A 12350-nucleotide genomic window follows, 5' to 3' on the forward strand; every position below is an offset into this window, starting at 1 on the left:
CTCCAGCCCCCAATAGGCATAATTGATATATATATATATATATTTCCTTCTATAAGGATAAAAAGCAATTGTTATGTATGGCTTTGGAGCTCTTTGAAGTCTTGTCATATCTATTTTCACTTTTTCAAATTAAATATTTTCAAAGCTTCAAATTTTTTAAAAAAATTTTATTTCTGGGAAGTTTAATCTTATGAGTATTAAAAAGTTTAAAATACAAAAATTGCAAAAATGTAGCAAACATTTCAAAACTGCAAATAAAACTTAGCTTTCTTAAAATTCATACTAGATGCCCTTAAATATCTGTTGATAAAACTGACATTAAATATAAGGTTATTTTGTTTATTTATTTATTTTTGCTTTTTGTGTCACTCCTGGCGGTACACAGGGGTTACTCCTGACTCTGCACTCAGGAGTTACTCCTGGCGGTGGTCAGGGGACCATATGGGATGCTGGGAATCGAACCCGGGTTGGCCGCGTGCAAGGCAAACGCCCTACCCGCTGTGCTATCTCTCCAGCCCCAAATATAAGGTTATTTTGGGGGTGAGCAATATTACATTGGATAGGGCACACAGCTTACATGCAGCTGATCCAGGTTTGATTCTTGGCACCCCCTATGACCCCCTTTGCCTGCCAGGAATGATCCCTGAGTGCAGAGCCAGGAGTAATCCCTGAGCACTGCTGGATGTGACAATAAAACCAAACAAAAAGTTATTTTAAGATATATTTTCATTTACTTGGCAGACCAAACTTCACAGTCTTACAATATTTTTGTCCTCTTAGCAAATGAAAGTTAAAAACCAGATTTTACTCAAATATACTACAAATATTAAAACTTATGATCCTATATTAATCTATCAGATTCTATCCAACTAGGCCGCAGTTTCTTTCCCTAAAACTCAATCTTCATATCTTCTACACAAACCTTTATATTCACACACATCTTTCCATTTCATAACCAGTTTCATTTCAAGACAGAATTCCTTCAATGAAGATGTTATCTTTCTTACTTTAAACCACCCCACAATGTATAGGTTTAAGTCCATGATATTAAAAGTACTCAGTGGAATTTCTATCACTAAATATGATTTTCCCAATATTTGGAAAAATGTAAGACACACCTTCAAAATAATCCTTTAGGGGTTGGAGAGATAGTATAATCAGTGAAGTTCTGGGTTCAGTCCTTGGCACTCATATGGTCGCCCAAGCCCACCAGAAATGATCCCTGAGCACACAGCCAGGGGTATACCCTAAGCACATGCAGGTGTGGCCCAAAAACAAAACAAACAAACTAACAAACAAAAAAGCCAAAATAGTACTCTAAACTTTCACTAAGACTTGTGGGAGCAGCTTATCTGAGTGGAAGTCATAATTCAGTCAGCCTGGAATCATCTTTCCTCCACCAATGTCCACTGCTTTCTTAATTTTTATTGTTCACAGAATCTAATCAGCTCAGCCTCCCCTGCCCCACACTCAGCTTTTTCTCTTTTTAAATCTGAAATTGTGAATTTGGCACACAAGCGTTTTAGAAACTGAAGAGATGTCTTAGCATCCACTAAAACCATAGATGAATTTTTTTTTTCTTTTTCGGTCACACCCGGCAATGCACAGGGGTTCCTCCTGGCTCTGCGCTCAGGAATTACCCCTGGCGGTGCTCAGGGGACCATATGGGATGCTGGGAATCAAACCCGGGTTGGCCGCGTGCAAGGCAAATGCCTTACCCGCTGTGCTATTGCTCCAGCCTCCCATAGATGAATTTTTTTATGTTACTAAAAAGATCATAATCTTTGTGAAGATCTGATCTTAGGTCTTATTGTTAGCTAGACTTGGCATTCTTCTTTTTTTTTTTTTCATTTTGGGTCACACCTGGTGATGCACAAGGGTTACTCCTGGCTCTGCATTCAGGAGTTACTCCTGGCGGTGCTCAAGGGACCATATGGGATGCTGGGAATCGAACCCGAGTCAGCTGTGTGCAAGACAAATGCCCTACCCGCTGTGCTCTCTCTCCAGCCCCATAGACTTGGTATTTTTACATGATTTCTTCACCTTTTAAATTCATTTAATCTTTCCTAAGAAGAATTTTAGATTGAGAGCTCTCTAGATTTTTCCATAGGGCAAGTCAGCAATTTAGAAATCTTCCAACTTTAACACCGTATGACTAAAACCCAACCATGAACAGCTTTGTAACTGTGTATCTCACAGTGGTTCAATTAAAAAAAAAAGTAGAGATTTTCCAATTTAATTTTAATTCAACAAAGACTTAAGCCTTTTCATCCTTATCCAAAAGATTCAAAATTCTCTTACTCTATAATACAGGACAAAAGGAAGACTTAGGGCTCTTGAAGCCTACAATGACTATCAGATGAACCACTTTGTCTCCTCGACTTTCCTTAATCACAACAGAAAAGACAGAGCCTAGAACAAACAACATTTAGAGTTAAGAAGCGACCATTAATTAAAGTTAAACAAAATTTAAAAAAACCATCCCCCAAACCTTTTTAAACCCTTGAATGTTCAGACAAACCTGAAAATCACAACTCATAATATAGAACCATGGCATGTGAACATAAAGTCACAAAAGAAAAGCTAAAGAAGAAGAATATGAGGGAAAGAAATAAGGAGGAATAGAGGTGCTGATTATAGATTTTTCCACAATTGTTGTTTTCTTAAGGAGCTCTAGCTTGAAAGAAATCACTCTGTCTGTTCCTCTTCTTCTGATAAACTTCACTCAGAATGATACTCTCCACATATCCTATTTCATCTATGTGGCAGCAAATTTCATGATTTTTATTATCTTAAAAAATTATTATTGAGACTTCGTGGTTTACAATACAGTTAGTAACTTTTTTCATGTACATAATTCCAACATCACACCTATCATCAAGGCAAGTGGTGCTCTACCCCTATACTATCTCTCAACTGTCATTATCTCCAGTCAAAAATAAGACTTAAGGGGCCAGAGTGATAGTATAGTGAGCAGGGCGCTTGCTTTGCACACAGCCAACCCAGATTTGAATCATAGCAATCCATATGGTTCTCTGAGCCTGCCAGGAGTAAGCCCTGAGAACAGCAGGGTGTGGTCCAAAAACTGAAAATAAAATAAAACCAAAACTTGGGGCTGGAGCTATAGTACAGTGGGTAGGGCATTTGCCTTGCAAGCTGTGGACCTGGGTTTGATCCCCAGCATCCCATATGGTCCCCTGAGTACTGCCAGGAGTAATTTCTGAGTGCAAAGCCAGGAGTAAGCCCTGTGCATGGCCAGGTGCGATCCAAAAGACAAAAAACAAAACAAAACAAAAAAAGCAAAAAACAAAAGCAAAAACAAAAACAAAAATAGAACACCAAATCCAAAACACCAAAAAAGACCACCAAAACTTATAGACTTAGATTTGGTGAAATAGTTAATAATAACCTATTTTGGGTCACACACAAAAAAACTCTGAATCAAGCAACTCGCTGCAGAAATGCCTCTGGACTTTAAGCGAGGCTGACTTCACCGGGGTGCTTCAGACCGGAGCAGGCGTCCACCTGCCTCCTAAGAACCCTGGCAGCCACCAACTTCCAGAACCCAATGAGAAGCACAGGTACACCCGTTCGGTGACCAGCAAATTCCAGGCCTCAAGGGATAGGGGATGGGCTAGTCTCTTTCATCTCCCCCTCCTCATGGGACCCTGGAGGTCATGCCCACAAAATGCCTCTGGCTGCTACCTAAACTCCTTAATGGCCTTAATTCAGAGACACACAAAAGAATCTTTGAACTGAGCAGCTCACTGCAGAGATTTCTCCAGATCCTAATTATCTAAAATGTTATAATTCCAGGAGCTTGCAGCCACTTTTGCGGCTGTGCGACATCTTATACTATTCATAATAAGCAATATAAAAGAGAGTATGAGGGAGATTGTTTGCCATAGAGGCAAGGGGAGGGATAAGGTGGGGGGGATATTGGGGACATTGGTGGTGGAAGATGTGCACTGATGGAGGGTTGGGTGTTTGATCACTAAAACTCAAACAGGAAAGCTTCGTAACTATATCTCAGGGTCATTCAATTAAAAAACCCAACTATTTTGGCTGATTTCTGCCTTTAACCTGTAACATGACTCTGTAATGTTTTAATATAGAAAAATGATGGGATAGAATTGACATCATCATAATGTTTTGTTAAATAATGTTTGTAAACAGCAAAGGGATAGCCTGCCAATTATATTCTTGCTTTGGAAATGTCTAATAATTTTCAGGAACTGGGATAATTCAAGGAACTGGAGCACATGCTCGAGCGGGCCCAGTAACGTCTCCATTGGAGACTTTGTTGTTACTGTGTCTGGCATATCGAATACTCTCGGTAGCTTGCCGGGCTCTCCGAGAGGGGCAGAGGAATCGAACTCGGGTCGGCCATGTTGGCTGCGTGCAAGGCAGACACCCTACCTGCTGTGCTATTGCTCCAGCCCACACATATTTTGCATGCAGAAGCCCTGAATATGATCCCTGGCACTATATAGGCCCTTGAGAGCCAACCTGATCACCTAGTGACAAGTGAGGAGTATCTCCTGAGCACCAAGCCAGGCATGGCCCCCAAATTAAAAATAATAATAATTAAAAAAATTTAGACTATTCTGAGTGGGGTAAGAAAGGAGAGCCCTTGAATGTATTGGGTGAAAATAGTATTGGGCCAAAATAAGATATGAGATAGCTAAAGTTTAGAAAAGCCTTCTATAGCCCTATTCCATGCAGATCATTTGCAGGTCTATAGCATCAACCAAACTTGCTGAAGCTTGGTCCCTCCACCCCCACCCCAATCCCCAACATACCCTGGGGTTGGGGAGAGGTTGCTATTAGCCAGAATGGTTGGGAGAGGAGCAGGAATCTTTCTTCGTGTATAAAGAAATATTCTATATAAAATACTCTGTAATCATTTTTAGCAGATTATTCATAACAATACAAAATAAATTATTTAGGGTCTGCTTTGGGGGAGACTTTCGGCGTTGGGGTGGAAAATTTGAAATATGGTGGTGGGAAAGTGAAAGGATTGGTGTTGAAATATTGAATGTAATAAATTACTGTGAACAACTATAAAAATAAAATTAAATTAAAAAAATAAAATATTCTGTAATGTATTAACCACAAATACACATAAAGTGTGAAGTAAGCTCTTTTTGGCTGACAGACTCAGACATAATGTTTGGCAACATGCTTAATGATAAACATTTATTGTAGCTTTCTTTTCCTTAAAATTTTAGTATGTGTGCTGCCAAAGTGTGGGGGAGAGAGAGTATATGGTCTTATCTGGCTGAGCTGGGGATTTTTCAGGTTCTATGCTCAGGAGTTACCCCGGGGGAACATCATATGTGTTGCTAGGGTTTCAAATCAACTATTAGTGGAATGGAAGGCAAGGGCCATGCTGTGTTCTAAGGATTTTACATATATGAATGTATATATCCTGAGTTTGATTCCACTGCCCCTCTCGGAGAGCCCGAGAGTAAGCTACCGAGAGTATCTCGCCCGCACGGCAGAGCCTGGCAAGCTCCCCGTGACGTATCCGATATGCCAAACACAGTAACAACAAAGTCTCCAATGGAGACGTTACTGGGCCCGCTCGGGCAAATCGATGAACAATGGAAGGACAGTGACAGTGAATGTATATATGAATGTATATATGTACAATCCGGCCCAGAGTGATGGCACAGCCGGTAGGGCATTTGCCTTGCATGCGGCCAACTAGGCCGGCCCAGGTTCGATTCCTTTGCCCCTCTCAGAGAGCCTGGCAAGCTACCAAGAGTATCTGCCTGCACTGCAAAAGCCTGGCAAGATACCGGTGACGTATTCAATATGCCAAACATAGTAACAAGTGTCACAATAGAGACATTACTGGGCCCGCTCAAGAAAATCGATGAACAGTGGGAGGACAATTACAGTGAATGTATGTTACATTTATGAACGTATATTACATTTCCATACAATCCTGTGAAGGTTTTTTTCATTATTATATATGTAAAGTGAGGTACAGAGTTCATATACATATATTTTTTCTTTTAAAGCATAGGGGATTTTTTTGGTGGTGGTGTGTGTGTGTGGGGGGGACACCCGGCTGTGCTTAGGGCTAACTGCTTGCTTTGTGTGCAGGAATCATTCCTAGTGGTGCTTAGGAGAACATATGTGGAGACCACAATGATAGTGTGCTTGTCTTGTATGTGGCCTATCCAGGTTGGATCACCGGCATCCCACACTGTCCCCAAGCATGCCAGGAGTAATTCCTGACTGGAGAGACAGGAGTAACCCCTGAGCAGCTCTGGGTGCAAAAACAACAACGAACAAAATAAAGAAGACCATATGCGGTGCTGGTATTGGTACCCAGCAGACCGAATATAAGATGAGTGCCTTATCCACTCTACCATCTCCGCCGCCACTGTGCCATCTCTCTGACTCAAGGGTTTTTATTACATGTACCATGGGAAAGATTACTTAAAAATCAGTAAGTACTTCATGTTTTGGTTCTTCTCCCTGTCTGTTCATCACTTTATTTCCTCTACAGTTTGAAAAAAAATCCCCGCCCCCCCCCCCCCCCCCCCCAACCCCAGGCCGTACATGGTGATGCTTAGGGTTTATTCCTGGCTCTGTTCTCAAGAATCACTCATGTCGGTGCTCGGGGGACCCTGTGGGATGCCCGAAATCAAACATGGATCATCCTTATCTGCTGATCCTTATCTCTCTCCATCCCCTGCAGTTTGGACTTTGATTTTCAAAATGTCTCTACAGAGAAGGCACCGGTTAAAAAGCAGGTTGAAATTTCCTATCACTCATGGATAGGTCCTATAAGCTCCTCAGGGCAAGAGTGGCAAATAAATAAATAAAATAAAATAAATCAAAACCCAAATGTACTCTTGCTTCTGAGTGACCACGGCTTCCTGAGGGGGGAATACTTCTACTTTTTGGTTACGAAATCCAGAGCTCCAGGTTTTCGGCGTTTGAACGTGAATTCAAATTTACTTTTCCTTATTCAACTGTCCATCTATCTGTCTAGCCTAGAACTGGGAAAGACGAAGCGAGTCCCTTTTGACAGGGGTTCGCAGACGAAACCCATCCACCACAGTCGTCGCGCACAGAGCGCGGGAGTCGAGAACTCGGAAAGCGTAACACGGTTGTCGACTTCGCCTCACACCTAGTTCCTTGACCGACATTTCGAGATCCACATGAACGCTTCCTCTGGGAGCGCGGGCTGCCGAAAGGGAGGGCCCTTCTGAGCAGGGCGACCAATGAGATGGCCGGGTCTTATGAGCAGCACATCGCTGGACCAATGGTGGACAACCTCGAGATCCCGCGAGAAGACACCCCCGAAAATCAGGACTTGGTGCATGCGGCCTTTTGAGTTGCTGGTGCGTTGAAACGCGGAGTCTTCTCCTGAGGGCCGGAGCTGTGGTAAGTGGGCGTGAAGCTGGTGGGGCGGGTCCGAGAGGCCACGGGCACCCTGTCGCTGGCTACCGGGTGGGCTTGGGCGCGGGGAGGTGTGGGCGAGCAGGTCCTCCTCCTCCTCCGCTTACTGCTCCCGCAGCGCCAGGGCGAGGCCTGAGGGGCTCGAGGGGCCTGAGGGGCTGCGGGCCACTGAGGAGGCGAGAAGGCGGGAAGTCGTTATTCCAGGCAGGTGGATGTTAGACCCAACTGCCGGGGAGGTCCCGGCCCTGGCGGGTGAGGCCTCGCTGGGGTGGGGCGGGGGTGGCCTCGCGGCGCCATTGGTCGAGGAAGGGGCTTTCCCGGTGCGCGGAAGGAGGGGTCGGGTTTGCCCGAAGGCGACTGGAGGTGGCCTCTCCGGGGGCGGGCGCAGGAGGCTCCTCGCGGGCGGTCGCCTCCCTTCCCGCGCCGCCTTAGACTCGCGACGCCCCTGGGACCCCCTCACGAGGGCCTCCCGGGGGCGGGGGGCCGCGCGCCTCAAGGGCGGCGACCCCCGCCACCGCCGTGATGGCGCCCGGAAGCAGGTTCTATGGCTGCTCCAGCTCGAAGAACCTTCTCCCGTCGCCAGGGGGTGGCTCCTGGCGGTGCTGTCGTGTGGGTCACGTGTCTGTCGTGTGGGTCACGTGTGGGTTCACACCTTGCCTCACGGCCCCAGCCTTTAATGTTTGCTATAAAACCTGTGAAAGGTTTTAAAACCTGTGATTTCTTTTTTTCTTTCTTTTTTTTTTTTTTATGGAATCACTGTGAATTGCAAGGTGAGTAAAGTTATTCCTGGTTAAGTTTCTTTTTTTCTTTTTTCTTTTGCTTTTTTTGGGTCATACCCAGCGATGCACAGGGGTTACTCCTGGCTCACGCACTCAGGAATTACTCCTGGCAGTGCTCAGGGGACCATACGGGATGCTGGGAATCGAACCTGGGTCGGTCGCGTGCAAGGCAAACGCCCTACCCGCTATGCTATTGCTCCAGCCCCATTCCTGGTTAAGTTTGAGGCGTACAATCTTTCGACATGAATCTCTTCATTAATGCCCACTTCTCTCCATCCATGTCGCTAGTTTCCCTCCTGGTTCCCACTGCATGCCTCTGTGACAGGTGCTTTAAGAAAAAAACTATATATATATATTTTTTTTTTCTTGCATTTTGGGACTGCAGCCCTACTCCTGTTCCGTGGCCTTTTTCTTTTCTTTTTGAGTCACATTTGACAACGCTCAGGGGTTACTTCTGGTTCTGCACTATGCGGGGGAATAGAACCTGGGTCAGCCTCGTGCAAGGCAAACACCCTTCCTGCTGTACCATCGCTCCAGCCTCCACAGCACTCTTTTACTGCCTATAACACTTTGAGAGCCTGTCTTGAAGAAAAAGGAAAACAACTGGGAACTTTTTTTTTAAAATTTTTTTGTCTGGGGGGTGGGGTGGGGAGTTGCACACCAGGCTGTGCTTAGGGATCACTCCTGGCAAAGCACAAAGGACCGTATGGGGTGCAGAGGCTTGTCCCTGGGTTTGTGCATGCATGGCAAACCCCTTACCTTTTTTACTGTGTCTCTGACCCCACAACTGGGAACCTTTAATCTTCTTTAAATGCTGGCAGGTAACGAACCTCACCAGGCTTTCCATGGATCCTGTGCGACCACCCTTCAGAGGTCCCACCCCTGTGCGCCCTTCTCAGTGTGTGCGGATGCCATGCCCTTGGCCACAGTCCCCCAAATCTTTGGACTCAGCTGTGGGCAGGGCTGGACCTACAGGCCGAGGCCATGTATTTGGAAAACCCAGGGAATCAAGTCCGCAGAGTGGGCCAGCAAGCAAGGTAAGACTTAAGTCTTAGTGAGCAGTAGCTGCGTGTGGTGTATCATCAGGGAAATAATGTATGATAAAAGTGCTGGAAGACTGTGCAGTCCTCTGTGAAAAAAGGGGCTGTTTTGCTTTTCTGCTATTTTTTCCTCCTCTCCTTTAATAATAGTTGCAGCTTCTGGGGGTATATTTCAAATTCTAAAGTTGACAGTTCTAGAAAAAGGGATGCAGTGAATGCTAGATAGATTTGATAAATGCTTTAATCCTTTAGTTTCAATAAATAGAAATTTAAATACATGCATAAGTAATATAGATTTGGAGCTACAGCTTCTCAAACTTTCCTAGTATTTATATTTTCACTCAGGATCTTCCTCTGTTGTATGAACTGGTAATAATGTTAAGAACTGTTTCTTTCAGAATGTTCTTTGCACATGTTAAAAAAAAAACAAAACCACCCCAGATCTTCATCTGCTATTATTATAATATGTATGTGGATTCTTAATTTTACAAACAGAATTTGTGATTCAAATTATGATTAGCAAATATAGGAAAAAGTAAAAAAAATCAGTTGTTAATAATTTCAGAAAAGTTATTAGTGTCAAATATAATGTTCTGTACCCCTGGCCTGACCCCACCATCTCAGGATGGACCTCACTGAGATATAATCTGCTGAAAATTTTGGTATGTGGGTTTTATGACTGAAATCTTCAGGCTTTCTCAGAGTAGGGATGGGTTACCTCTCTCCACTTCCCAGTCCTGGAAGCACCAGCAGTCACCCCCACAAACCAACTCTAGCACTACCACGTAAACTCTTCTACCCGTGTTGCTTCAGAGATCCATAAATAAATCTCAAAAGAGATCAAAAGCTGCAGTTAATCTAGTACCCGTTCGAGACTGAACAGACCAGGATAAATTGGAGGGGCATGGGTCAGCCTGGTCTCTGCCCAAGCAAAGCCCGCCAACCAGAACCCCCAGCAGTTGCTTGCTTCCACAATTCCAAAATTGCCACCATACCCTTGGCCTGACTCCACTGTCTCAGAACGGACCTCAGCGAGACATAATCTACTGAAAATTCTGGTATCTGGGTTTTGTGACTGAAATCTTTAGGTTTTCTTGAGTTCAAGATGGGCTACCTCCTTCTACCTCCTTGTACTTGGCAGTTATCCATGCCCCCCAAAAAGCTGCCCAGTTAAAAAATCTCCATTCTTACTGTTCCAATAAAAATATTGAATGCCCTGAACAAACACAATGACCTTTTAGTACCTTAGTATGGTTATTGCAAACCATAATGCACAAAAAGAAAAGGAGATAGAAAGTAAGAAGAAAAGTGCCTCCCAGAGAGGGAGGCTGGGGGTGGAGTGTTGGGAGATAGTGGGAGGTAAAAAGGGGACATTGGTGGTGGGAAATGTATACACTGGTGGGATGGGTGCTGGATCATTCTTTGACTGAAATCCAATTATGAACAGCTTTGTAATGATCTATCTCATGAATAGTCAATTAAAAAAATTTTTTTAAAGTGATGTGGAGTTCATGCCTGCTTTGGTCAGCTAAAATCAGTGGCTAAGTAAATAGCAGTACTCCTACATTTTAAAAAATGTCACGGTCATGGTCCTCCCGTTATTCATTGATTTGCTCAAGCGGGCCCAGTAACGTCTTCATCGTGAGACTTGTTGTTACTGTGTTTGGCATATTGAATACGTCACGGGTAGCTTACCAGGCTTTGCCATGCGGGCAAGATACTCTCAGTAGCTTGCCAGGCTCTCCAAGAGGGGCGGAGGAATGGAACTTGGGTCGGCCATGTTGGCCGCTTGCAAGGCAAATGCCCTACCCGCTGTGCTATAGCTCCAGCCCTTTAAAAAATGTAGTGTTCTATAAAATGAAAACTGTATGATAATAAACTTGCATTTTTACTCAGATGACTTGCTTGATTTACAACCTACAAGACTGTTGTAAGGAGGCAGCAAGTTTTTTTTTGTAATTTTATATTTATTATTTATTTATTTTTAATTTTTATTAGTGAAACACCATGAGGTGTACAGTTGTAGACTTACAAATTTTTGTGCTTGGGTTTCAGTTATACAATGATCGAACACCTGTCCCTCCACCAGTGCCCATTTCCCACCACCACGGATCCCTGTATCCCTCCCACCCCCCATCCTTCCCATCCCATCCTGCCTCTGTGGCAGGGCATTCCCTTTTGTTCTCTCTCTCCTTTTGGGTCCTGTGGTTTGCAAAAGAGGCATTGAGTGGCAATCATGTTCTGTCTACAGTCTACTTTCAGCATGCTTCTCCCATCCTGGGTGGATCCTCCCAACACTCTTTATTTGGTGCTCCCTTCTCTATCTGAGCTGAGGCAGCAAGTTTTGTTGAAGGTTGTTATTAAAAAAAAATCCAAACATGATACCCTTAAAAAGTTGTTTCTGGCTCTGTGCTAAGGGATCACTCACTCGGCAGCTTGCAAATCACTGTGCTATCTCTCTGATTCTTTTTGGAAATGAAATAACCAGTACACTGTTTCTCTCTTTTCTTGAGTATACAGGAAATAGAGAAATAAAAAGGTTAACTGTGTTCAGTTATAGTGTGCTGCACTATCAAGTCATGGACTTGCATGCTTAAAAACCTACTATGATGTGTCTTAAAAAAGTTAAGTATTCAAATAACTTTAGTGGGGGATTTGGGGCCATACCCAGTTAAATTAAGGGACTACTTTTTGCTTAGTACTGGGATTTTGGCTGTTATTAAGGGAATCACACACTGCACATCTTTAGACCTGTACCTCCTGCATGTAAAGGATGTGCTACAGCTGGTTGAGTTATATATCTGCACCTAAACAAATTTTGTTTGTTTTGTTTTGTTTTTGTTTTGGGGACACATCTGATGGTTCTCAGGACTTACTCCTGGCTTTGCGCTCAGAGATCCTGGCAGTGCTGGGGGTCCTTTTGGGATGCTCAGGATTGAACCCAGGCTTGTTGCATGCAAGGCAAGTGCCCTACCTGCTGTACTATTGCTCTGGCCCCACTAAGCATTTTTTTGTGAGATGTTCTCACAAAATGTATAGAATTTGAAGATGATTTTTGTCATCTGCTAAGGTTTTCAAAACCCATTAATGTTTCAGGTACTTTTAGCCA

The 12350-nt window shown here is 43.9% G+C and overlaps 1 protein-coding gene across 2 annotated transcripts in view; it reads left to right on the forward strand.

Annotated features, from left to right (window-relative positions):
- The first annotated feature begins 9046 nt into the window (after positions 1-9046).
- PIWIL2 (piwi like RNA-mediated gene silencing 2) overlaps positions 9047-12350 on the forward strand; it is a 96023-nt gene continuing 92719 nt past the window's right edge. For both annotated transcript variants that reach the window (XM_056119130.1, XM_056119131.1), the window contains exon 1: positions 9047-9238. In XM_056119130.1, coding sequence (XP_055975105.1) covers positions 9047-9238 — 192 coding nt within the window. The remainder of the gene's footprint in view (positions 9239-12350) is intronic.

This window comes from Sorex fumeus, unplaced genomic scaffold, assembly GCF_029834395.1.
Source record: "Sorex fumeus unplaced genomic scaffold, SorFum_2.1 ptg000039l, whole genome shotgun sequence".
NCBI lineage: Eukaryota > Metazoa > Chordata > Mammalia > Eulipotyphla > Soricidae > Sorex > Sorex fumeus.